The sequence below is a fragment of the Bos indicus x Bos taurus genome, chromosome 4 (genome assembly GCF_003369695.1).
Source record: "Bos indicus x Bos taurus breed Angus x Brahman F1 hybrid chromosome 4, Bos_hybrid_MaternalHap_v2.0, whole genome shotgun sequence".
In the NCBI taxonomy this organism is placed as follows: domain Eukaryota; kingdom Metazoa; phylum Chordata; class Mammalia; order Artiodactyla; family Bovidae; genus Bos; species Bos indicus x Bos taurus.
In genome coordinates, this window is record NC_040079.1 from 58,889,630 (window position 1) to 58,917,221 (window position 27,592).

A 27,592-nucleotide genomic window follows, 5' to 3' on the forward strand; every position below is an offset into this window, starting at 1 on the left:
TTTTGTCTGAAGCACCTTCTTCACTTGGTTGCCAGTATGTTACAGTCTCATGGTTTTCCTTTTCTTTCTCTAGAAAATACAGAGCAACAGATCTTTAAAGTTTTTGTGTTAAATGATTCCTAAAAAATCTGTGGACTCCTTCCCTAGATAGTTGTACATATGCATTTAAAGAAAATTCTGAACACAGTATTGGGAGAGTTCAAGGGTCTTCCCACTTCAGAATTCATCTGTGGTACCCATAGAAAAAGCAACCTAAGTGATGGGAAGAGAAAGCAGTTGAGTGTGATGTAACTAAAGTCAAGGGAAGAAGGAGCCTTTCAGAAGGAAGGAGTGGTCAGTATTGTCACGTGTTTGTTGTAAATGTGGACTGAACCGAGATCACAGTAAGGAGCTTGTTGTGACTTGGCAGAACCTTTTGGTGAAGTGGTGAGGGTAGGAGGCAGGTAGTGGGTGAAGAGTAGAGTCCATTAGTATAGGCAGTCCCAGAAGTTTGTCTCTAAAGGGCAGGGAGCAAAGATATGGTGGCTGAAAAGGGATGTGGAAGTATATAGTTTTAGCTTGTATTTGTTTTGTTCTTCTTGAGGAGACTTAGTTATTTTTTCCTCTTATTTGCCTTTCACTTGAATTGGTTTATCTAAAGCTGAACTCTGATGTGAATTTTCATTCTCTCTTGCCTGCTGCTGCTGCTAAGTCACTTCAGTCATGTCTGACTCTGTGCGACCCCATAGACGGCAACCCACCAGGCTCCCCCGTCCCTGGGATTCTCCAGGCAAGAACACTGGAGTGGGTTGCCATTTCCTTTTCCAGTGCAGGAAAGTGAAAAGTAAAAGTAAAGTCGCTCAGTCGTGTCCAACTCCTAGCAAACCCATGGACTGCAGCCTACCAGGCTCCTCCATTGCCTAGTGGTCTCTAAAAAAGATTATGTACTGTGAATTATCAGGAGTATGAACTAGTGTTCTAAACATGGCTGGACCTTCTCAACATTCATTTTCTGTTTTGTTCTGAGGAAGTTTATTTCTAACAATGACTCTTATTTGTTTCATTTAATAACATGTAAAAAGACAAGATTTATAGTTTTGAGAAATAAAATTTACATCTTCATTTGCTTTTTGCAGGAAATTCACTGTCAGAGCACTCCCCTCAAAAAACAAGTTGATCCAAGTACCCCATCACTTACAGTAACAGAAAAGGTGACAGAAAATCAGACACCAGCAAACCCTTCTAGTAGAGAAACTTCAGGTAAGCATTTTCTATTTCTATTTCACTTAAAATGTCAGTTTCAGTCTACCATAATTTTGGAAGCAGCAGAAATGCTGTTCTAGTGTAAAAAGACAAATTAATTTTTTGTTTGTTTCTAGCCGTGCTATATGCTTCTTCCTTAGTTTTCTTTCCAGAGTGAGAACTCATACTCTTAATGAGAGTATAAATTTACTATAAATATTTTTTGGAGAAAAACTTAGTAGTATCTATTGAATTGTAAAGTGTGTGTACTCTTTATTCAACTTCTTTGCAAGTGTTTCTGTAAGTTGAATTCTTAGAACTAGTGTGCAATGGATGTATGTACAAATTTATTAGTTGTTGCATCTTTTGTAATAGTGGTAAGATTTAAATAACTTAAATGCCCATCAGTAGAAGACTGTAAATAAATTGTGCTAAATCCATGTAATTGAGTATTATGTAGCTGTTTAAAAAAAGTAAGGTGTATGTAGTGACATTTAATATATCATAGACAATTTTTTTTTTAATTGTGGTGAAAAACATATTACTAAAATTCACCATCTTAACAGTTTTTAAGTATGCAGTTCAGTAGTATATTCACATTGTTGAGGAACTTTCATCAGGCAAAACTAAAACTACATCCATTAAACAACAACTCCCCTTTCCCCCTCTTCAGCCTTTGGTCACCAGCATTCTACTTTCTGTTTCTGTCAATTTGACTGCCTTAGATAGCTCATATAAGTGCAGTCATATGGTATCTGTATTTTTGTGACTGGCATATTTAATTTAACATAATGTCCCAGGGTTCATCCATGTTGACATGTCATATGTCAAGTGTGTGATATGATTATTTTCCTTTTTAAGGCTGAATAATATTTTCTTGTGTATATATACCATATTTTGTTTATCTGTTATCCATTGATGGACATGTGGATTGTTTCCACTTCTTAGCTATCGTGGGTAGTGGTGTTATGAACACGGGTGTGCAAATATCTCTTTGAGACCCTGCTTTTAATTCTTGTGGCTATATACCCAGAAGTGGAATTGCTTGATCATATAGTAGTTCTACTTTTAATATTTCTGAGGCACTGTTATACTGGTTTCCACATTGGTTACATTATTACATCCTGGTCACACAGTGTTGTCACCAGTGCATGCGGGTTCTGATTTCTCCTCACTCTCATCAACACTTGATATTTTTTGTGTGTTCTTGATAGTAGGCATCCTAATAGGTATGAGTTGTTAGCTCATTGTGATTTTGATTAACATTTCTCCTGTGATTGGTGATGTTGAGCATCTTTTCATATGCTGGTTGGCCATTCGTATATCATCTTTGGAGAAATATCTGTTCATATCCTTTGCCCATTTTTTAAATCAGGTTGATTTTTTTGAGTTGTAGGAGTCCTTTTTATATTCTTAATACTAACTTCTTAGATATATGATTTGCAGATATTTTCTTGAATTCAGTAGGTTGATTTTTCACTCTGTTGACTGTATTCTTTGATATATAAACATTTTTTTAATTGATGTGTAGTTGTGAAAGTGCTGGACTCAATAATGCCAGCAAATTTGGAAAACTCACCAGTGGCCACAGGACTGGAAAAGGTCAGTTTTCTTTCCAATCCCAAAGAAAGGCAATGCCAAAGAATGCTCAAACTACTGGATAATTGCACACATCTCACACGCTAGTACAGTAATGCTCAAAATTCTCCAAGCCAGGCTTCAGCAATATGTGAACCATGAACTTCCTGATGTTCAAGCTGGTTTTAGAAAAGGCAGAGGAACCAGAGATCAAATTGCCAACATCCGCTGGATCATCGAAAAAGCAAGAGAGTTTCAGAAAAACATCTATTTCTGCTTTATTGACTATGCCAAAGCCTTTGACTGTGTGGATCACAATAAACTGTGGAAAATTCTGAAAGAGATGGGAATACCAGACCACTTGACCTGCCTCTTGAGAAACCTATATGCAGGTCAGGAAGCAACAGTTAGAACTGGACATGAAACAACAGACTGGTTCCAAATAGGAAAAGGAGTACGTCAAGGCTGTATACTGTCACCCTGCTTATTTAACTTCTATGCAGAGTACATCATGAGAAACGCTGGGCTGGAAGAAGCACAGGCTGGAATCAAGATTGCCGGGAGAAATATCAATAATCTCAGATATGCAGATGACACCACCCTTATGGCAGAAAGTGAAGAGGAACTACAAAGCCTCTTGTTGAAAGTGAAAGAGAGGAGTGAAAAAGTTGGCTTAAAACTCAACATTCAGAAAATTAAGATCATGGCATCTGGTCCCATCACTTCATGGGATATAGATGGGAAAACAGTGGAAACAGTGTCAGACTTTTTTTGGCTCCAAAATCACTGCAGATGGTGATTGCAGCCATGAAATTAAAAGACACTTACTCCTTGGAAGGAAAGTTATGACCAACCTAGATAGCATGTTAAAAAGCAGAGATATTACTTTGCCAACAAAGGTCCATCTAGTCAAGGCTATAGTTTTTCTAGTGGTCACATATGGATGTGAGAGTTGGACTGTGAAGAAAGCTGAGCACTGAAGAATTGATGCTTTTGAACTGTGGTGTTGGAGAAGACTCTTGAGAGTCCCTTGGACTGCAAGGAGATCCAGCCAGTCCATGGAGATCAGTCCTGGGTGTTCATTGGAAGGACTGATACTAAAGCTGAAACTCCAGTACTTTGGCCACCTCATGAGAAGAGCTGACTCATTGGAAAAGACTCTGATGCTGGGAGGGATTGGGGGCAGGAGGAGAAGGGGACGACAGAGGATGAGATGGCTGGATGGCATCACCGACTGGATGGACATGAGTTTGAGTAAACTTCGGGAGTTGGTGATGGATGGGGAGGCCTGGTGTGCTGCGATTCATGGGGTCGCGAAGAGTCGGATACGACTGGGTGACTGAACTGAATTGAACTAACTGATTTACAATATTATCTTAGTTTCAGGTGTACAGTGATTAAACATTTTTATAGATTATACTCCATTTGAGTTATTATAAAATATTGTTCCATGTGTTTACTGTGCCCTGCTTGCCACAAAAGTTTTTCAGTTTGATATAGTCCCATTTGTCTATTTTTGCTTTTGCTGTCTGTGCTTTTTGTGTTATACACAGGAAATCACCAAATCCAGTGTCATAAAGCTTTCCCTCTGTTTTCTTCTGGGAGTTTTGTAGTTTTGAATCTTATTAGGTCTTTAATCTATTTTTAGTTGACTTTTGTATATGGCATCAGATAAAAGTCTAACTTAATTCCTTGGATGTAGCTATCCAGTTTTTCTAACATTATCCTTTCTTCATTGAATTATCATGGCAGCTTTGACCATATATTTGAAATTTTCTTTTTGGGCTCTCTATTCTTTCCCATTTGTCTATATGTCTATCTTTATGTTGGTACCATACTGTATTGATTATTATAGCTTTATAATATATTTTGAAATGAGGAAATGTCAGTCTTTTAACTTTGTTCTCTTTCAAAATTGTTTTAGATATTCAGAGGTTCTGAAGTTCCGTACGAATTTTAGGACAGACTTCCCATTTCTCCAAAAAGCTCTGTTGGGATTTTGATAGGAATTGCATTAAGAGTCTTTTACTGAACAATTCTAAGTTTTTATATATATTCAAATTGTTTTTCCTATTTTTTTAGATTTTATTGAATGTGAAATGACTAAGTCTAGCCCTTTGAAAATAACACTGTTTTTAGAAGAGGACAAATCCTTAAAAGTGACATCAGAACCAAAGGTTGAACAGCAGACTGGTTGGTTTTCATTGTTTTTATTCTTTGTTTCTTATTAACTCTGGATATGCTAGGAGAATTAGTATTCTCATATTCAAATATGTAGAGTTCTATATTTCAAAGTGTTTTATGATTTTATAATCCCCTTTTTAAAAAAAAATAGGAAATATTCTTGCTTTTGCAAAATACGGTACTGTTAACAGTTATCTTTAGGTCCCATCCCCTGTGAAAATGTGATTAAGGCTGTCACTTCGTTTCACAGGGAAAGGAAATGTGCTACCCTTCCACACTCTGCATGTACAGTTGGGAGAAATCAGTGCCCTTGAAGTTTATTTGTGAACCCTGCCCTTATTTGTGATGTTATTATTGTCCTGTTATTGACTACAGTGTGAAAAGACAGTTCTCAGCACGAGAAAGAGAATTATTTGAAAGAGTATTTTGTGTAAATCTGAAGCTTTGGCTATTATCTTGCAGTTTGAGTGCTTAATATACTTAAACCTGTAGCACTGAATCAGCTTTTGATCGTTCCTACCTTCATTACTTCAGAGAAGGCAGTGGCACCCCACTCCAGTACTCTTGCCTGGAAAATCCCATGGGTGGAGGAGCCTGGTAGGCTGCAGTCCATGGGGTCGCTAAGAGTCGGACACGACTGAGCGACTTCACTTTCACTTTTCACTTTCATGCATTGGAGAAGGAAATGGCAACCCACTCCAGTGTTCTTGCCTGGAGAATCCCAGGGACGGGGGAGCCTGGTGGGCTGCCGTCTCTGGAGTCGCACAGAGTCGGACACGACTGAAGCGACTTAGCAGCAGCAGCAGCAAACTTCATTACTTAGAAAATGTTATTGGAACATTATAGCAGTATTCTGTTTCTTTTTGTTTTGTTTGTATAGGAGGTACATTTTCTTGGGGCTTTTTTCCCCCCCCTATTTATTGCGTAAGCATATGAATGTTAAGTCTTCTCTGTTATCCCTTTAATTCTAAAAGGTCTGAATCACAGTGTTCACCTATTGAAATGTTTTTCAGAAGTGGTACGTGAAATTGAGATGAGCGTGGATGATGATGATGATATCAATAGTTCAAAAGTAATTAATGACATCTTCAGTGATGTCCTAGAGGAAGGTGGACTAGATGTGGAAAAGAACCAAGAGGAGTTGGATCAAGCAGATGCAGAAAGCAGCGAAGAACAGGAAGATGCACTAAATATTTCCTCGATGTCTTTGCTTACTCCATTAGCACAGACAGTTGGTGTGGTAAGTCCAGAGGTAAGACAGGACTAAATGTAAATAGGCCCAGGACATAAAGAAACTAAGTAGAATTAGCATCTCTTTTTGTTTTAGTTGGTACCTGGGGATTTGGCACGCTATAGCCAGGGATATTTTGCAAACTTGATGTTAACTCTCTTAGAAGAGAGTTTAAAACTCTTCATTGGTTTCCTGTTGGCATCAGATGAAATCCAAACTGTAACATGGCTTAAAAAGCAAGCTACTTGGGCTCACATCCTGGCTCTGCCATGTACCGGTGTTTACTGGTCAGGTTATTTAAACTTTTTGTGGCAATTAAATGTTAAATTAGGTTAAAACCAGTACCTCCATCATGGAGTTGAAGTGCATATTAAATTGTATTAGAATATCAGTATTTAGCACAAGACAGATAAATAACATTTATTAGCTGTCACTCTGAACTGAATAACTATAGCTTTTTTGGAAATTGATTCAATTAGAAATATTTTTTAAAAAAGAATTACAAGTGTAGGCTTCAGCTGTCTATGAATTTTTATTCATATACTTTTTAGGAACATAGTTTGTCTTGTTTTTATAGTGAATCGGTCAACATATTGGATATTTATTTTCTAGTAATAGAGAAGGCATTCAATTCCTCAGATTTCTCATTTAGAATCAATGTCATCCATAAAATCTAATATCTGATGTGCCTTCCTGCAGAGTTTAGTTTCTTCACCTAGATGGGAAGTGAAAGACACCAGCATCAGTGATGAAAGTCCAAAGCCAGGAAAATTCCAAAGAACCCGTGTCCCTCGAGCTGAGTCTGGTGATAGCATTGGTTCTGAAGATCATGATCTTCCTTATAGGTGAGAATATCTTGGAAGACATTCAGTCACTAAGGGTCATCAGATCAGATCAGTCGCTCAGTTGTGTCCGACTCTTTGCGACCCCATGAATCGCAGCACGCCAGGCCTCCCTGTCCATCACCAACTCCCGGAGTTCACTGAGACTCACGTCCATCGAGTCAGCGATGTCATCCAGCCATCTCATCCTCTGTCGTCCCCTTCTCCTCCTGCCCCCAATCCCTCCCAGCATCAGAGTCTTCTCCAATGAGTCAGCTCTTCGCATGAGGTGGCCAAAGTACTGGACTTTCAGCTTTAGCATCATTCCTTCCAAAGAAATCCCAGGGCTGACCTCCTTCAGAATGGACTGGTTGGATCTCCTGGCAGTCCAAGGGACTCTCAAGAGTCTTCTCCAACACCACAGTTCAAAGGCATCAATTCTTCGGCGCTCAGCCTTCTTCACACAGTCCAACTCTCACATCCATACATGACCACAGGAAAAACCATAGCCGTGACTAGACGGACCTTTGTTGGCAAAGTAATGTCTCTGCTTTTGAATATGCTATCTAGGTTGGTCATAACTTTCCTTCCAAGGAGTAAGCGTCTTTTAATTTCATGGCTGCAGTCACCATCTGCAGTGATTTTGGAGCCCAGAAAAATAAAGTCTGACACTGTTTCCCCATCTATTTCCCATGAAGTGATGGGACCAGATGCCATGATCTTCGTTTTTTGAATGTTGAGCTTTAAGCCAACTTTTTCACTCTCCACTTTCACTTTCATCAAGAGGCTTTTGAGTTCCTCTTCACTTTCTGCCATAAGGGTGGTGTCATCTGCGTATCTGAGGTGATTGGTATTTCTCCTGGCAATCTTGATTCCAGCTTGTGCTTCTTCCAGCCCAGTGTTTCTCATGATGTACTCTGCATATAAGTTAAATTAGCAGGGTGACAATATACAGCCTTGGCGTACTCCTTTTCCTATTTGGAACCAGTCTGTTGTTCCATGTCCAGTTCTAACTGTTGCTTCCTGACCTGCATATAGGTTTCTCAAGAGGCAGATTAGGTGGTCTGGTATTCCCATCTCTTTCAGAATTTTCCACAGTTTATCATGGTTTAGGTTAAAATAAGAAGTCTTGTTATTTATACTTATAATGTTATTAATGTTAATCTTCATAAAACTTTGAAATAGCTTTGGTCACCTTCTTTCACCCAGTGGCATTTTCCATTCTAGTGAAGTGTTCTGCCAATACTTTGCAATATTAGACTCTGCTGATACATTCAATAAAGCATAGTGCTTAGTGTGTTGCTGGATTCTTAAAGACTATAACTTATTTCCTGAAGCATCGATGCATATAGATCTCAAAGAGTCAAAGAAACGGACCGTCCTTCGATAAAGCAAGTGATTGTTCGGAAGGAAGATGTTACTTCAAAATTGGAAGAAAAAAAGAATGGTTTTCCTTGTCAGGTTAACATCAAACAGAAGATGCAGGTATGTGCTTCACTGGAAAGGGGGTTTGGAATGTTAACACCTTGAGACTGTGAGCTTCTTGAGGACAAGGACCCTGTCTTATTCATCTCTATCCAGGACTAGGATAGTCTCTGGCTTGCAGGGCCTCAGGAACTGTGTCCTGAATTCAGTCTGAGAAAAGTCCTCTTTACTGGAAAAGTTGGAAGCTTGTTTGATATTACTGAAATATTTACTTTTAAGAATGTTTGTCATATGCAAATGAACTTATCTATGAAGAAGAAGCTGACTCAGGTATAGAGAACAGACTTGTGGATGCCAAGTGAGGGACGAGGGGGAGGAATGGATTGGGAATTTGATTAGCAGATGCAAACGTTACACATAGAGGGATAAACAGCCAAGTCCTACTGTATAGCATGCATGCTTGCTCAGTAGCTTCGGTTGTATCCCACTCTTTGTGACCCCATGGACCACAGTCCACCAGACTGCTCTGTCCCTGGGATTCTCTAGGCAAGAATACTGGAGTGGGTTGCCATTTCCTCCTCCAGGGGAACTCCTGACCCAGGAATCGAACCCACATCTCTTATGTCTCCTGCATTGGCAGGCTGCTTCTTTACCACTGGCATCACCTGGGAAGCCCTGAGTGGTGTAGCATAGAGAACTGTATTCAGTATGATATATTGTATAGCACAGGGAACTATAGTCAATATCCTATGATAAGCCATAATGAAAAAGATATGTTAAATGTTTTTGGTGCATAGTCTAGAAACTTGAACAGTGGAACTACCATTTTGACTTTCCTCTCTGGAGATTTTAGAAATTACCTAATTGGATAAATTATAAATAAAGCTTAAATAAAGTAAAAATCATGATTCAATGTGAATTTTTTTTCTCCTCTCATTGGTTTCACTAGGAACTCAATAATGAAATAAATTTGCAGCAGACAGTGATCTATCAGGCTAGCCAGGCTCTTAACTGTTGTGTTGATGAAGAACATGGAAAAGGGTCACTGGAAGAAGCTGAGGCAGAAAGACTTCTTCTAATAGCAAGTATGTGTGTTACACCCAAAACAATTCCAACACAGTTTCACACCAGGAAAAGCTCATTTTGTCTAGTATATTCAGAAATTTCTAATTCTAGAGAAAGGGCTTTTTTTGATAAGTCTGTTTCAGCTGATCTATTTTTAATTTTTTTTTTAATGTGGTTTGTGAAAACTTTGCATGTAAAATAAGGCGTAGTTTACATGAAAGGGTGAAAGAATCTGGAGTGCATCTGAAGAAATGTTGTAGAGTGTGCTGATAATGAATATATGAGTATATTTATACACACTATCTCTGTATGTGTAGCTAAAAACAAGTATATGAATTTTGTTGTGTGTGTATGTATGATGAAGGATGACAGGGCACGTTAGGATGGAGAAATTAACCATACAAGAAAACTGACCAAAAGTTGGAGTATTGAGCATTTTGTGAACAGATGGGTGATCAGGGTTTTGCCTAACTACCTATCGCCTGTTTATATGAAGGAAGAGTTACTGATTTTGTCTTTGGTGTTGTGTACAGTTGCCACATGAGTGCATTTTCTTGCACTGGCTTCATTTAGAAACAATTGCAGTTTTAATATTTGAAATATTAACTTACATATTTCTATATAGCTGAGAAGAGAACACTTTTGATTGATGAGCTGAATAAATTGAAGAATGAAGGGCCTCAGAGGAAGAATAAGGCTGGTCCCATATCCCAAAGTGAATTTGTCCCTTCCAGAGGATCAATTACTTTGTCAGAAATCCGCTTGCCTCTAAAAGCAGATTTTGTCTGCAGTACAGCTCAGAAACCAGGTATGGTGATCTTTATTTTGTCACTTCCAGATCATATGTTAAATTATGAACGTCACCTAGGTTGGAATCATGCAAATGGGAACAAGTAGAGCATCCGGAAAGAAGCAAGACTTGCATATCTTAAGCCTTGAGTTCCTTTTCTGTAAATATGTATCTAAAAATAACCAAGGAAAATTTTCATATATGATCTTACTGATTACAGAATAACACAAATGGCTCTAACTGAAAGTAGGGCTTGTTAAACATAATACTGAACATAAATTATCAAGGCGAGTTATTCTGATACAACAGACCATTTCACATTCATTAATTTTTTTGTGGAAAGTATTTGGCATCTAAAATAACTTATTTTACTTACTCTGTTCTATTTAAAATTCACTCCATTATGGAAATCTGTTGTTTGAATCCTGAATTACTGATTGTGGGAGTTAAGAGCATGATAGTATAGATATGTCTATTGAAATTTTATTTCGTTTAACCCTCTAGATTGAGTAAACTTTTCTAGGCTATGTATTCTACTTAAAATGATATTAAAACAAGGTGGATAAAGGAGGTTATGGCACTGGTATCTGAAAAATAGGACAAGGTGGTAACTTTCACAGAAATATAGTGTTTTAATTTCAGTTTTGAAATAACAAGCCAGAATATACCCTTTTGAATTATATACTATTAGCTGAAGAATTTCAGGTCAGTAGGTAAAATTTAAAGTCAGCAGAAATTGAGGAATGTGTAGTGAAGTTTTTTCAGTTCACATAATAGGAAGATATCTTGATGATGCTATTCCAGGTATATGTCTGTCCGCTTATGTCTTGTCTTTTTGTGTGTGGTAAGTTGACTTTAGGAAGTTTTAAATAAATTTTATATAAATCAGTTGCAGTGTTACTTTAGTCATTTGATCTTCCAGAATGCTGATTAGCTAAATCTGATTCTGCTTGTGCTTATTAGATAATGTAATTATTTCTTGCAGATGCAGCAAATTACTATTTCTTAATTATACTAAAAGCAGGAGCTGAAAATATGGTAGCCACACCATTAGCAAGTACTTCAACTTCTCTTAACGGTGATGCTCTAACATTCACTACTACATTTACTCTGTAAGTAAATTAGGTTTTTGGTGGTTGAAACATGTTTTTCTTTTAATAGAATTAATATAGTCTAAGCATACAGATAGAATTCATAATCTTTGAACTGTAATCTGTATGTTGTTTTTATATGGACAAATATCTCATTTTTCAATTTGTTTATTTAACTCTTATGTTTCTGATCTTCCATTGAGTAGCATATTTCTTCCATGTGTCTACAGGTATTTGATATTTTGAAGTGTTTTAACATATATATTTACCATACACACACATACACACATACAAAATCTGGACCATAATTTTTTAATATATGCTTTAAATCTATGAATGTACTTAACATTCAGTCTCTGTGTAAGACATTTGTATTTAGTGTTACAGATTTATTTTGAAAGTAGAGTCAAAATCCAATTTAGAAAAAAGTTATTTTTATTATTTAAGATCTTGAGTTGTAAAAACTGAAGAAAATGTTTGACTTGTATTACAGGGGAAAAATTGACTGTTCTTACTAATTTTTATATTCTTTAATAATTTATAACTATTGTCTTTAGTTTTAAAGTATAGTGAATTCCTTTACTCTCTTGTAATTCTTGTAACAGTATTTATGGCATCATTTTTAATGGCATAATTTGGTATTTTTATTTTTCCAGGCAAGATGTGTCCAATGACTTTGAAATAAATATTGAAGTTTACAGCTTGGTAAACAGTTACAGCTTTCTAAAATTACTAATGGTGTGTTTTTCTTAAAGGAATCAGATTTTAAGTTAAATTCTGCTTTAATTTGTATGTAGGTACAAAGGAAAGATCCCTCAGGCCCTGATAAGAAGAAAAAAGCATACAAGTCAAAGGTGAGAATGAAAGAAACCCAGTAAAAATATAATCAGAAGTACGAGACATAATGTCAGTTAAAAATTATGTATATTTTTAAAGAATTATCAGGCTCTTGGGTCATTTTTATGCCTCGGATTTCTAGTTACTGCATTTATTAGATATGAATACTGAGAGTAAACTTACAGTGAGTGACCATAACCCTAATTATAAACTACTGATACACCCAGGCTAGAAATTCTGTTTTCTCTATATCTGCTTGACAACTAACTTTATAATGTGCTATGCCTAGTTGCTCAGTTGTGTCTGACTCTTTGCACCCTCATGGACTGCAGCCCGCCAGGCTCCTTGGAATTCTCCAGGCAAGAATACTAGCATAGGTTGCTATGTGCTCCTCCAGGGGATCTTCCCAACTCTGGGATCAAACCCAAGTCTCCCACATTGCAGGCAGATGCTTTATTGACTGATCCATCAGAGAATCTCTTTAAACTTTTCCCAGGCTTTTCCTCTGAACTTTTGTCTTACAAACTCCTGTAAGCAATACTTAAGAATGATGTGATTGCTATAGGCATATGGAATAGAAGCAACTTAGTTTCTGTCCTTCCTAGCCTTTGCTTTTTTGTTCTTTTTCTAAATCATCATTTAAAAAATTTTTATTTAGCTTTAATGAAAAAGGAATAACAGTATGGGGACAAACCTTAATAAAGGACTCAGGCAAAATGTATTGATATTGAAGAATTGTTTTCTGTGTGGCAGAATCTCAAATTAGTTTTAAGTTCTGAACCGTAATGTTTAATAGGAACTATACTAAGTTATCTTTTTTTCTAGGCTATTACTCCTAAGCGACTTCTCACATCGGTAACCACTGTAAGTAGAATTTTCAAAAAATTGAAGTTCCTTGAAAAATCTTCACCTTCCACATATACTGCCCTCAATTTGGGAGACTTAAGTTCTATTCCTGGATTAGAAAGATCCCCTGGAGAAGGGAAAGGCTACCCACACCAGTATTCTTGCCTTGGGATTCCATAGATAGACGAGTCTGGCGAGCTATAGTCCATGGGGTCACAAAGAGTCAGACACAAGTGAGTAACTAAAACTAACCATTTCTACACCCTTAGCACTTTGGAAATCTTTAAAATATCCTAAAAGGAAAAAATAGTGTTTTCTAAAATGTAGTCCTTGCAGTGTTAAACAGTTTTGTACTTACTATTTAAATCTTTGTATCATATAAAGAAAATAACATGTTCTTCTTCACGCCTTTTTTTTTTTTTAGAAAAGCACCCTTCATTCTTCAGGTGAGTGGATCTTGAACTACTTGAAACACTAGAATAAGGAAAAAGAACTAAGCAATCGAATACTTATTTGTGTAACCCTCTTGATTTGTAAGTATCTACTTTAGTCTCCTTTGAATAATATTTTCTTAGTAACCTGTAAGATTACTAGCCAGAATAGTCTGCTGTCAGAAATCACCACAGGCCACCAAACTGCACATTATTCAGCCTCTAGCAGGCACTGCACATGGGATACCAGCCACTTTACAGCTGCAGCAAGTAGTATTACTCTTCACCACAGCTGCTCTTGTTCTGTAGATTTATTTTGTGCTGTTCACACTGTAGAGTTTAACTCTTTTAATTGTACTGATCATGACAATTGTATCATGTCAGAAAAACATCTTTCTAGTTTGCTGGGAACTGGGGTGCCAGGTAAGCCAGGAAAGACTTCCAGAGTAGTGTTAGGCCAAAATTTTCCAAAGAGGGTTAGGGTTGAGCTGGTTTCCCTCGTCTTTGGACTTTTGATCTCTGCTTCTTGGCACAATAGCTGAGAAGAACCACGCAGATAAAGTCCTGCTGCTCGTTATGTTATCCTAGACTATAGCAGTAAAGTCCTTTCATGTCTCTTATAGGAAAGTTGCTTTTTACGCACGTATTTTTAGGTTCTGTATCTTTAAAAACATCTGCCTCAAATGTTAAGGAGTGCTTGTACCTCATTTAAGTTAAATATAAATACTTAGCAGTTTACTTTCATTAGGAAACATGTTAATGTTTTAGTCCCCCTGCCTTGCCCCCCCATATTAGAAATAAAGGAAAATGAAGCAATTTTTTTTTTTTTTTTCCTGTGGCAGTTTAATTTCATTCTGTTAGGGTGGGGTGAGCAATTGTTATTTTATATGTACCAAAGTCACTCTGAACTAAACTTCGTTTCGTTTTTCTTTAGTTATGGCCAGTCTTAATGCTGTGCGGACCAGCAACTTTGCCCTTGTTGGATCTTACACTCTGTCATTATCTTCAGTAGGAAACACAAAATTTGCTCTGGACAGGGTAATCCAAATTTATTTATTTATTTACAGAAAAGTTAGGTCAATGGAAATGTCCCATTTCAAGTATTTGAAATCTTTGGCTGAATGTATATGCTCTTAGAATTGTGTATGTTAATTGGATATAGGTTTATATGCATGATACGTTTTTTGATGTTGGAAGTATTTCTCCCTTTATCTTAATAGTTAAGTCTTCAAAGCAGTATATATTGGTTTATTCTAAATGTCAATTCTGACTAAGAAAGTATTGCTGCTTGCATATAGATGTTAAGCTTACAGTTTTAAAACAGTATCTTGCTCATTTAAAACCAATATTTTGACATGATTAACATTTTTTAGATTTAGTTTTACAAAATAGGGAAAGATAGGTTAATTTCTTGGAAAAGTACTTATGAATCTAAGGGATTTCTTTCCCATACTTTACTCTCCAAGTTTAAGCCTTCATAGTTTAAATCTTTGTAATATCACTATTGAGCGCTTTTTACCACACTATAAGGACTAAACTTTTAATAGCAAACAAGACCATTTTAAGTGGTAGAAGAAGTAGAGGCAAACTTCAGTCCTAGGGTTGGCTCCTGCTGTATAATACAGACTATTTAAAAATACTATAAGAAATTTCTGTGGTCAGAATATAGAGATGTTTAAAAACAAATCCACATAACTTTTAATTTAATAATTCAGCTAGATTAACAAATTGAGTGATTCTGGGTCTTTTTTCTCTTTGTCTTTTATTTTGTTTGTTTTAGATAAATTATGATGTAAAAGAGCGAGAGCTACTGGGCTATATGTTCCAGGAAAAGGTTGCCACATTTTCTTTGCTTAAAACTAATGAGCTTAAAAATTGGTCCTTAATTTTTGGCCCTTATGTTTTTGTTTTACTAACCACTCTCATGTCTTCTTGGTTATTTTGAATAATTAAGGACATTATGTAAATTAGGCTTTATTTAGACCATTGGGCATCTTTTTCTTTACTCTCATAATTCTTTAAGGCTTTCTTTAAAAGTTCTCTAGTTTTTTTTTCAATGTATGTTTGGTATTTGGGCTTTTATCCTGTATTCTTTTTTTTCATGTTACTATTCTTTAAGATTCTGCGGTCACTTCAACATTGATTTTCTGGGTACCAAAATGCCAAATTTAATAACTATCCTAAAATTAAAATTTACTCAATATTGTTGACTTCCTACCTATTGAAAGACCTATCAGTGATGTTTTAAGTAAAAGTAGAAAATTTTTATGGTCTTAATTGGCTAATAGGTATGTTGCTATGTAGGTGATGCTGTTTATTAACTTTAAAATTAAAAATCATTTAATGCTAAAATTATACTAAATATAATCATATATTTTAGAAGTTTTTTTTTTTTTAGAACTTTTAATATCCCTGTGAAGATCAATCACAAGCATTTTGTGGGTGTATATAGAAATGCTCGGAGAAGGCAATGGCACCCCACTCCAGTACTTTTGCCTAGAAAATCCCATGGATGGAGGAGCCTGGTAGGCTGCAGTCCATGGGGTCGCTAGAGTCAGACACGACTGAGCGACTTCACTTTCACTTTCCACTTTCATGCATTGGAGAAGGAAATGGCAACCCACTCTAGTGTTCTTGCCTGGAGAATCCCAGGGACGGGGAAGCCTGGTGGGCTGCCGTCTATGGGGTCGCACACAGTCGGACACGACTGAAGCGACTTAGCAGCAGCAGCATAGAAATGCTAATTTGCAAAATACTGGATAGTGTTTTTTATTTTATTTAAAGTTCTTCAAACAATATTTGCAAATTAGGGAAACATAAGAACTGGAGTTCTGTGAACTGTATTCCTTACTCAGTGTTGTCATATAGCCAATTTCTATGTATGTACAGTTTCATTAATCTCTAAAATGAAAAAGATTTCAATGACATGTTAAATATAGACTGCTCTCTAAAAAATTTGTTCACTGCCATTTTAGTGTCACACAGATTAAAAATAAATTGTGATATGTTCATTCTCTTAATGATTTTTTTTGTAATTATAGCTAAAGTATCCTACCTGAGTATAAAATCACTCAATTTAATTGGTTTGTGTTCAGTACTGTAAAGTCTCTTCCTGAGTCAAATACAATATAGATGTAAAATTTGTCACAAGTATGCTTTTTTGAATAGCAGGGGGAGGAAATATTTGTTCTAATATCTTATAGTTGATGTAGGAGAATGAGATAGTTAAGTTTAGATGTTCTTTAAATTGGTGGGGAAAATGGATGACCTTCTGTACACACATAATAACCTATTTGATTAAATTTGAGAGAGTAAACAAGTCTCCTGTGTGCGCCCAGAGACCATCAGTGCAAGGCAGCGTTTGCTTATTTTACTGTGTCTTGACCAGTAATGATAAGTCACAGCATTGTCTCTGAGATCCCCTTCAGAATGCAATTTCTTTTGAGGTTAGTCAGACTGTTGACTCTACAGATATAGGATAGTACTAATAATGAATTCCCTGTCGGTATTCAGGGAATTCAGTCGGTAAAGCATCTGCCTGTAACGTGAGAGACCCAGGTTTGATCCCTGGGTGAGGAAGATGTCCTGGAGAAGGAAACGGCAACCCATTCAAGTATTCTTGCCTAGAAAATCCCATGGATGGGGGAGCCTGGTGGTCTACAGTCCATGGGGTTGCAAAGAGTCGGACACGACTGAGCAACTTCACTTTTCTTTTTTAAGGTTATAGATATCTGATGTAGAGACTGGCATTCTGGAATTTAAATTATGAATCTCAATGAATCACACTTTCAGATCCTTTCTTTGAATAGAGAATCCAGAATAGTCATAGGTTTTACTGTACTTTTATGGATAAAGGGAGAAGGATATCCCACAATTCATCTTCTGACTTAAAGAAATCTCGTAGATATATGTACCTTCCAGGAAAAAGAGATGTCAGTTTAAATAGTATTAGGACAAAAAACTGTAAAGTAGAACAACTGACTAGCATTGTAGAATTTTGAAGTTGTAGGAAGAATGATTAGGTATTCTGGTGTGTCCAAAGCTATCCTGGTTTATACCTGTTGGCCTGGTGTGATTATTAACAGGTATAATTATTCTCACTCAGAAGTATCTTGGTGTATAAGAAATTACAAAGTAACCCTGATTATAGAGTACATTTTACACCTGTTAATAATAATCCTTGAGGTGCTGATAATTTTAAAAGACACTTTTTATTAAACAGAAAACAGAATACGATCACACATTTTCACTTCTCCACACTTGATAGGGCGTAGTAACATTGACGTCTGTGAATATTCTCAGTTCACTTCAGGACAAGCTTCTCACCAAGAATATTGTCTACTTTTCCCAGCTTTTCACATTTTCTTCTCATCTTTCTGAGATTCTTTTTACAGGAGCACTCTCTTGGCTAAATGGTAGAATTCTCTTAATTAGCATTGAGAGGCTAAGAGCTTAACACTGACAATATGGAAAAGAAAATGGTAAGGAAATTTATAACTAATGCAGTTAATGAGGCATATGACGTCTTGACCCTGATTAGCATTGTAGAATTACATTATAGATGCCTTTGAAGTTCAGAAAGTTGAAAGTTTATTTTATGAAATTAGTCTGTTGAAATTATACTTTTTGGTCAAGAATTCTCCCTTTTTATCTTTATTAGGGTGGAGGAGTAAATTTTTATAAACTAACCTTCCAGTTAAAACTTTCAAATTTAGACTGAACTATGATTATTCAAACCAGAGTGTCCTTCTTTTTCACTGGGCAGCAGGAATGACAGAGTTAATCATTCCCCTTTCTATCTTGACCCAGAAGTCAATATCACTTTAAATATTTCTCCAACTGAATTTTTCTTATATTTGTAATCTTTAAATTCATAATTATTTTATATTATCACACATACTTAAGCTCTTTTATTATTTAAAAGATACTTTTGGCCTGAGGTCTCTTTGCTAAATATTAATATACTGGTGAGAATGATTTATTTAAAATATTTATGTGAATATTTTCATACAAGATAGAAAGCGTGATTTTATTTGGAAGAAAATACCAATCCCTCAAACTTCCAAGCAGTAAAAGCAACAGAGTCTCAATTTAGGCACTTAGTTTTGTCTGTCAATTTATGCTCCATGTATTTTAAAGCTATGCTATTGGGTACATAGATACTTAAGATCTTCTTGATGAATTGTTAACACTTTATCTTTCTGGTAGTCATCTTTAAGGTCTATTTTGTTTGTTATTAATAGAATTACGTCAGCTTTCTTATGATTAATGTTTGTATGGTATATCTTTTTCCATTCTTTTTAATTTTTCCTGGACATGCCATGTGGCATGTGGGGTCTTAGTTCCCCAACCAGGGGTCAAACCCGTGCCCCCTGCAGTGGAAGGGCGGAGCCTAACCCCTGGACCACTGGGGAATCCCCTCTTTTTCCATTCTTTATTCCTAACTTGTCTGTTTTCATATATGTCAAATTTATGTCTCATAAGCATATTTTATGGTCATGTTTTGTTACTGTTAAACAATTTTTTGTCTTTTCATTAGAGTGTTTGATACATTTATATTTAATGCAGTACTGACAGGGTTCAGTTCAGTTCAGTTGCTCAGTCATGTCCGACTCTTTGCGACCCCATGAATCGCAGCATGCCAGGCCTCCCTGTCCATCACCAACTCCCGGAGTTCACCCAGACTCACGTCCATCGAGTCGGTGATGCCATCCAGCCATCTCATCCTCTGTCGTCCCCTTCTCCTCCTGCCCCCAACCCCTCCCAGCATCAGAGTCTTTTCCAATGAGGCAACTCTTCACATGAGGTGGCCAAAGTACTGGAGTTTCAGCTTTAGCATTATTCCTTCCAAAGAAATCCCAGGGCTGATCTCCTTCAGAATGGACTGGTTGGATCTCCTTGCAGTCCAAGGGACTCTCAAGAGTCTTCTCCAACACCACAGTTCAAAAGCATCAATTCTTCAGTGCTCAGCTTTTTTCACAGTCCAACTCTCACATCCATACATGACCACTGGAAAAACCATAGCCTTGACTAGACGGACCTTTGTTGGCAAAGTAATGTCTCTGCTTTTGAATATGCTATCTAGGTTGGTCATAACTTTTCTTCCAAGGAGTAAGCGTCTTTTAATTTCATGGCTGCAGTCACCATCTGCAGTGATTTTGGAGCCCCCCAAAATAAAGTCTGACACTGTTTCCACTGTTTCCCCATCTATTTCCCATGAAGTGATGGGACCGGATGCCATGATCTTCGTTTTCTGAATGTTGAGCTTTAAGCCAACTTTTTCATTCTCCTTTTTCACTTTCATCAAGAGGCTTTTGAGTTCCTCTTCACTTTCTGCCATAAGGGTGGTGTCATCTGCATATCTGAGGTGATTGGTATTTCTCCTGGCAATCTTGATTCCAGCTTGTGCTTCTTCCAGCCCAGCGTTTCTCATGATGTACTGTGCATATAAGTTAAATTAGCAGGGTGACAATATACAGCCTTGGCGTATTCCTTTTCCTATTTGGAACCAGTCTGTTGTTCCATGCCCAGGTTGGGTTTAGTCTATTACAAAGCAGGCATACTTACACTACAGGCTAAATCTGGCCCTTGGCCTTTTTTTTTTTTTTTGACAGAAGTTACTTTTGTCACAATTAATGAACTGATATTGATATATTATTAACTAAAGTTCAGCAGCCTGTTTTTGTAACTAAAGTATTGAAACATACTCTTGCTTTTTTGCTCTGTAGCAACTGTTCTTTGTTCATTTGTTTTTCCTCTCTTGACTGCTTCTGAGTATTTTGGTAATCATTTTTCTTTTCTGTTGGCTTTTTAGCTGTACCTCCCTGTATTGTTTTTCAGTTATTACTGAGAATTACAATATGCATCTTTAGCCTATTACTGTCACTACAGTCTACCTTGAAATACAATTACACTTTATGTACCTTGCAAGTGTTAGAACCTTGCATTTGTCCATTCCATTATATTTTACTTCTACCCTTGTTATACACCCCAATGCACTGTTATTTTTTCAATCAATTTTTAAAGGAAATTTAAAAGTATTGTCCTTTGTATTTACCAGTTGTTATGTTCTTCATTCATTTCGTAGAGTCAGACTTCCATGTGGGATTATTGCCTTCTTAGGAAGAAGTTTTTTTGTTTTTTAATTTCATTGTAGCATAAGTCTGCTGGAAATGAATTCTCTAACTTTTGTTTATCTAAAAATGTCTTTCTTTACATTGTCTTCATTTCTGAAGGACTGCTAGACTGACAGGTTTTTTCCTTTCACCCATTCTTTTAAAGTTGCCATTTTATTGTTTTCTGACTTTGTTTCTGATCATCAGTCAGCCATCAGTCTTATCTTTTCTGTTTTTTAAAATTTCTATTATCTTTATTTTTATTTATTTGGCTCTGGTGTGTCTCCACTGCTGCTCGCAGGCTTTCTCTAGGTGCGGCAAGCAGGGGATACTCTTCATTGCAGTGTGTAGGCTTCTCGTTGCGTGGCTTCTCTTGTTACGGAGCATGGGCTGTAGCTGTGTGGGCTTTAGTAGTTATGGCACATGGGCTCTGTAGTTGCGGCTTATAGGCTTAGTTGCCCTGAGGCACGTGGAATCTTCCCCAACGGGACTGAATCCCTGTCCCCTGCATTGGCAGGCAAATTCTTAATCACTGGACAACCAAGAAAGTCCTGTTTTAATTTTTTTGTCTGTGCCAGTGCAGATTGTGGGATCTTAGTTTCTTGACCAGGGATCAAACCTGGGTTCCCAGCAGTGAAAGCACCAAGTCCTAACCACTGGACTGCTAGGGAATTCCCCTTTTCCACTGTTAATATTTAAAATTTTTAAAATTTGAGACACTTTGACCCTAATCTGCCTAGGTGTGGTTTTCTTTGTCATGCTGGGTCATTTCTTTTTCATCCTAAGTTAATGAACTTTATGGAGCTCTTTCTAGTTCATGTTTTATAAGTTTTGGCAAATGCTTAGCCATTATCTCATCAAATATTTCTTCTGCCTTGTTTTTTATTCTTTCTAGGACTCCAGTTGAATTGTATGTTGGACTCTTGATTATGTTCCTACAGATCTATAGCCCGCTTTTTTTGTTTGTTTTTAATTTGTTTTTTCTTTTGTGTTTCATTTTGGGTCATTTCTGTTTACCAGTCTTTGAGTTCATGTCTTTTTTTCTAATGTGCCCAGTTTCCTGTAAAGCCTATCCAGTGAAAGTCTATTCAATTTCAACTTTTTTCTTATTCTAAAATTCCCATTGGGATTTTTTTATATATATATTCTTTAGAGTTTCCATTTCTCTGTCGAAATTCTCCCTTTTCTCACCCATTTTTGTCCTTCTTTTCCTCTAAATTCCATAACAAAATATAAATGTCCTTGTCTTATCATTCTAACAACTAGATCATCTGTGGACCTGCTATTGACAGGATTTGTTTTCTTTTTATTAAAGGCCACCTTTTCCTGCTTTTTCATGACTTGTAAGACTTTTAAACTGGAGGCTAGATGTTAATATTATTAAAAAGCAGTAGAGTCTGAAGTAGGTGGTGATAATACCCTTTCGTCTCTTAGTGTAATCAGTAGTGGAGCTGAAACGGGGTTTTGTTACTTGGGGTCAACTCTTCTGTTTTATTTTTTTGCTTAAGAAGCAGTTTATTTTTTACAGTTCTGCAGACTAGAAGTCCAAAATCTAGGCTTTGAAGTGGGTGGGTTCTTCTGAAACCCTCTCTTCTTAGCTTGTAGATAGCTGTCTTAGGTGTCTTTCACATGGTCTTTTCTCTGTGTGTCTAAATCTTCCTCTATTTATAAGGACACAATCATATTGGATTAGAGTCCCTCCTGATGAACTAATTTAACCTTGGTGACCTCTTTAAAGTCCCTATCTCCAAATATAGTCACATTTTGTGGTATTGGGAGTCAGAACTTCAACATGTGATTTTGGTAAGGGATGGATGGAGAGGGGATGCAGTTCAACCACAGCATGGTTAAAGCTGTAGCATGAGTTTTAGGATTATAAATGTTGGAACCATATTTGTTTCTAAAAAATAAGAAAAAACTTTATGGGTATAGAATGATTCAACTTTAAAATAAGCAATACAAAATTCTGTTTTCAATAACTTGTTGGTTTTGTAATTTAGCTTATGTTTATTTTGGTTCAAAGCAATGTGATTCCAATGAAAGAATCAGATTCCTTTTTACTCATTCCTCACTAAATGGTTCTGGACACGATGGCAACGTGAGATTTCCATTAAAATATTCATCCTTATCCTCACCATTATCATCAAGCTAACAATTATTACCTAATGACTATTTTAAAGAAAATTTTATTTGGAGGAAGATTGCTTTACGATATTGTGTTGGTTTCTGTTGTACAACAACCTGAATTGGTTATAAGTGTACATATATCACCTTCCTCTTGAGCCTCCCTTCTTACCTAATGATGATTGATGTTGAACATTTTTTTCATGTGTTTGTTGGCAATTTGTATTTTGATTCTTTTGGATAAATTCTGAGAAGTGGGGTTGATTTATTTTATGATAGTTCTGTTTTTAGTATTTTGAGGAACCCTCATACTGAAAAGATTTTCATTTTGATGAAGTTTGTCTATTTTTTCTTTTGTTGGTCATACTTTTGGTATTATATTTGAGAACCACTGCCAAGTCCACAATCACTGAAGTTTTACTCATCTATTTTTCTTCTAAGAATTGTATGGTTTTTTACCCCTATATTTAGGTCATTGATCCATTTTGAGTTAATTTTTGTATGTGACATGAGGTAGGGATCCGACCTCACTCTTTTGCATGTGGCTGTCCAGTTTCCCCAGCACCATTTGTTGAAAATACTGCTCTTTCCTCATTGAATGGTTTTGGTACCCTTGTTGAAAATCAATCTGGGTTTATCAATGTGTGGGTTTATTTCTAGACTCTCAGTTCTATTCCTATGGTCTGTATGTCTATCCTTATTCCAGTATTACACTGTTCTGATTACTGTAGCTTTGGATTTGAAATTGAAAAGTACGACTTTGAAGATTGTTTTGGTTATTTGGGGCCTCTTGCAATTACATATGAATTTGAGGATTAACTTTTCCATTCTGTAGTTCACTGTTCTTTGTTGCTGAATAATATTATACTGTTTAAAAAAGCCAATTGGTTTATACCATTTTCTATCAAGTATGTTCTGTTGATAGAGAATGGATAAACACATGTATTGTCTTCTTAAATCTGTTTTCTTTATCACATTAACTTGGGACTTAGGGTTCTGTTTTTAATCGGGCTCTATATTGAATGAATTTATTCTTCAGAAGCATTTGTTGCTAAGAAACCAGTGGCTTTTTGGCCACCTACTTTATATTCCAGCTTTAGAAAATACCATGTTTTCAAGGCATAATATTCTTTATTCATGCTATTCATGATTTAAACATGTTTTATCAAGAAAACTTTTACAAATAATTTGCTCTCTTTCCTCACAGGTGCCCTTTTTATCTCCTTTGGAAGGTCATATTTATTTAAAAATAAAGTGTCAGGTGAATTCAAGTGTGGAAGAAAGAGGTTTTCTAGTAAGTAACATCACTGGATCTATATTTATATTTTTTTCCATCTTTTGAAGTATAGACTTGGTTTCCCATAGGAATGAAAGTCTGTGTGACTAAGCAATTAACTGGTTCAGTAAAGGTCTGTTGCATGACCCCGCTATGCCTGTCACTGTGCTGGTGTTGGAATGTAATGGGCTGCAAAAAATAGTCCCTCCACTCAGAAATTTGTAGTTTAATAGGGAGAAATACAATGCAGTACTGTAATGGGAGAAAGCGTGGAGAGCATGGATGTAGACTGGCAGGACACCACGTCTTAGGTATGTGTGGGAGGGCTTACTGGAAGCTATTGGAAGTAACTTGTAAACTGGCAGCTGAACAAGTCAGCCAGGGGAAGAGAGGAGGGAGATGTGCTCCAGATGAAGGAAAAGCACGTACCGTGGGCTAGAGGCCCCTTCCCTCTCTCGCCCCCACCAGAGAAATACATGACACATCTAGATAGAGGCAGGTATTTAGAGTAATGCATTTAGAGTCAGAATGTGTGTGCGGAGGAAGGGCAGTGAGGCAACTGATTGGGGCGGGGGAAAGTGTATTTAGGAGAAATGAGACCAAGTGTCTGAAAGCGTTTTAATGACTTTAGCATGAAGCCAGTGGGGTGCTCTTATACAGTTTTAAGCAGAGGACTGACATCAAATTGGGAGTTTAGGAAGGTCGTTCTGACTGCTGTGTGGAAGTAGACAGGGGAGTGAGGACCTGAAGAAGACTAGCGAGGAGACTGAATTACTCCTTGAGAGAGGGGATGGTGGCTGACAATCTGGGTGGAGTGAAGGACTCATCGTGGAGGGATGGAGGAGGAAGGGCAGACCTTAGTGGTTTGTTTGTAGGGGTGGAGAAGCAGAATTAAGAATGTCACCCAGATCCCTGCCTTGCACAATTTGTTGGGTGACTATACTGAGATTAGGGACCCTGGGGAAGGAGCAAGTGTTTGTGTTTGTGATGGAAAGTGTTTTTTCCCCAAATTTAATTGTGGAAAATTGCAAACATACAACAATGTTGTTAGAATTTGAATGCCCGCATACCCAGCATCTAGGTTTTGCTGTTAACATTTTTTACTGTCCTTGCTTTATCATGTACCTACTACCGAGCTATCCTTCTAGCGAATCCTGAAAATATATTTGTGGGGCAGAATTTCAAAATATATCGTGGACATTAGCATGTTCCCCTGAATCCTCAGTATCCATCCCCTGAGTTTTTATACAGGCATACATCTATGTAACCCAGATTTCTATTAAGTACAAAATACTGCCCCAGAAAGTTCCCTCATGTCCCTTGTCAGTCAATCCCCACCCAAGGGAGAAAGTTTTAATGGTTTAAGTTTTAAACGACTTGAAGTTTAAATTCCTAGAGACATGTTTCAGAGGTTTGAGTTTGGTACTCAAGATAGACATTTTAGATGAGATGAAGGTTTGGAAATCTGCAGCAGAGTGGTAGTATTCAAAGTGCAGGCAGACTTGAATAACCAGGAGAACACTGACATTTAAGCCACAGACCTAAGAAGAGAAGACTACAGGGCGGGCAAGGGATAATTTAGTATCATGGTTGCCAGGGGAAGAGAGTCTGGAAGAAGGAGTGATCAAGTTAGATAAGGATTTATTGGAGACTGTAGGACTTATTTATGAGATGGTCATTCTGGTCTTGCCAGGAGCAGGAGCGAGATTGCAAATGTGTTATAAAGGGTGTGGAAGATGAAGAATGAGAGTGTAGAAACTCTTTGAAACAAAGTTTGGCTGCAGTGGGGTAAAAAGAATGTGGTACTTGCAGAGGTATGTAGGGTGAAAGAAGGATTTTGTTCACATTTTATTAGGACTGAAGAGACTTGAGTGTCTGTAAATTCAAATGGGTGGCTTCCAATAGGGCCAAAGAGGGTGAAGATAGAGGCAATGGGGAACTTGCACTAGGGTTAAGGAATAACACATGGAACAAAGTCATGAGAGTGAGAGCAAAGAAGATCCAAGCCACGGTTCATGATCTTGTACAGAATTACACTTTTTCCATTATCAGAGGAGAAAAGTATGTGTGTAGAATATACAGAAGATTGTGGGTGTGGTACAAGATGTAGAGAAGATCTAATAGCTTTGGTTTTCTTTGTGAAGCAAGAGTTTGAACTGTATGACAGATATCACAAACCAATTTGTAGTTGCTGACATAGGGTATGGAAGGAAGAGCTAGACTGTACAGGAAGTCCAAGCTGCCAAGATGACTGTAAATCAGACTTCGTAGCTTTTACACATGTAAATCCAGCAGATGGCACTAGATATTCTTGGAAGAGTGTTTTTGTAAATATCAGACTTGAACATAGTGTACGCTTACTGATCTTTTCCTTTAATGTAAATATAATATTTCCACATCTTGCTTTAGATACCTTTAGCATCTGATAGACTCTTATGCCAACTGGTTCTTTTGCCTATAAGGTCTGACCTGTTTAACTTTTGAGCTGGGCTCTTAAGTAGTTTAGAGTTATATCTTTTCAGGTTAACTCTGTCTTGAATCCTAGAGCCCACTCTTATTGCATCCACACTTATAGAAATGTGGTAAAAAAAAAAAAAAATTGCTCAGGACTCCCACAGATAACTTCTGTCCCCTCTCTAAATTGTGCCTTTTAATTACTTCTAACCTCTGTTTAAAAATAGAGGTAGTAATTGAAATTAAAGTTACTTGGTGCAGTTTTCTTTCCTGATGTGCCAGGGGCAGCTGAATCGAAGGAGACTACCAACCAGTGAAACTCTAAGTGATTCTAAAATGGTGCTTGTCTAGCTCTGCCAGTACTGATGAGCGGCAAGAAAAGTACATTCTGCATTAGCAAGAAGGTTCCAGTTCTTCTTTGTGATTGTATATTGTCATTTAATTTCCTTGGCCTTCAGTTACCCTAGCTATAAAAATGAAAAATCTGTCCTCTTGTTATTTTTCTCTGATTATAGTAGGGAGTAATGATAACTTGGTATTATTTTTATCTATCAAATTTTTCCTTTTCTATTACCTTTGTAATGTAAACACAAAAGGGAGCTGGTGAGTCATTTGTACTAACTTTGCTCTTGAGATTGAAATAACAAGACTTCTGGCCTTGATACAGAGTAGAATAAAAAAAATTAAACTTAAGTACTTTAAAAAAAAAGGAAAAGAAAATCATGCAAGTTGATTTTGAAGTATGAAATATGTCAACATACTGAAGTTTAATGTGTAGAAACATTTAATTGATCCTCAGGTTTCTAAAGTCAGTATTTCATTGACTTTTTCAGACCATATTTGAAGATGTTAGTGGTTTTGGTGCCTGGCATCGAAGATGGTGTGTTCTTTCTGGAAACTGTATCTCTTATTGGACTTATCCAGATGATGAGAAACGAAAGGTAATACTAATACTGATGGTCAGTGGTGAAAGCCCTGACTGACTTTCAGGTAATATTTTATGCAAGTGTTCCCTGTGGCCATAAGCCACCCAAATTCCGCACTCAGGTTTATTTACTAAGCCATTAAGATATAGTGAGTGTGTGTGTATATGTGTGTGTGTG

At 36.9% G+C, this 27,592-nt stretch overlaps 1 protein-coding gene across 5 annotated transcripts in view; it reads left to right on the top strand.

Moving 5' to 3' along the window:
* ANLN (anillin actin binding protein) overlaps nt 1-27,592 on the top strand; it is a 174,915-nt gene that overhangs the window by 137,489 nt on the left and 9,834 nt on the right. For 2 of the 5 annotated variants that reach the window (XM_027539530.1, XM_027539528.1), the window contains exons 8-23: nt 1,116-1,239; nt 4,882-4,992; nt 5,997-6,235; nt 6,914-7,059; nt 8,373-8,520; nt 9,410-9,545; nt 10,151-10,333; nt 11,301-11,427; nt 12,063-12,111; nt 12,204-12,260; nt 13,069-13,107; nt 13,514-13,535; nt 14,455-14,558; nt 15,301-15,354; nt 23,967-24,053; nt 27,323-27,430. In XM_027539530.1, coding sequence (XP_027395331.1) covers nt 1,116-1,239; nt 4,882-4,992; nt 5,997-6,235; nt 6,914-7,059; nt 8,373-8,520; nt 9,410-9,545; nt 10,151-10,333; nt 11,301-11,427; nt 12,063-12,111; nt 12,204-12,260; nt 13,069-13,107; nt 13,514-13,535; nt 14,455-14,558; nt 15,301-15,354; nt 23,967-24,053; nt 27,323-27,430 — 1,734 coding nt within the window. The remainder of the gene's footprint in view (nt 1-1,115; nt 1,240-4,881; nt 4,993-5,996; nt 6,236-6,913; nt 7,060-8,372; nt 8,521-9,409; nt 9,546-10,150; nt 10,334-11,300; nt 11,428-12,062; nt 12,112-12,203; nt 12,261-13,068; nt 13,108-13,513; nt 13,536-14,454; nt 14,559-15,300; nt 15,355-23,966; nt 24,054-27,322; nt 27,431-27,592) is intronic. The other 3 variants (XM_027539529.1, XM_027539526.1, XM_027539531.1) reach the window with 2 other exon arrangements.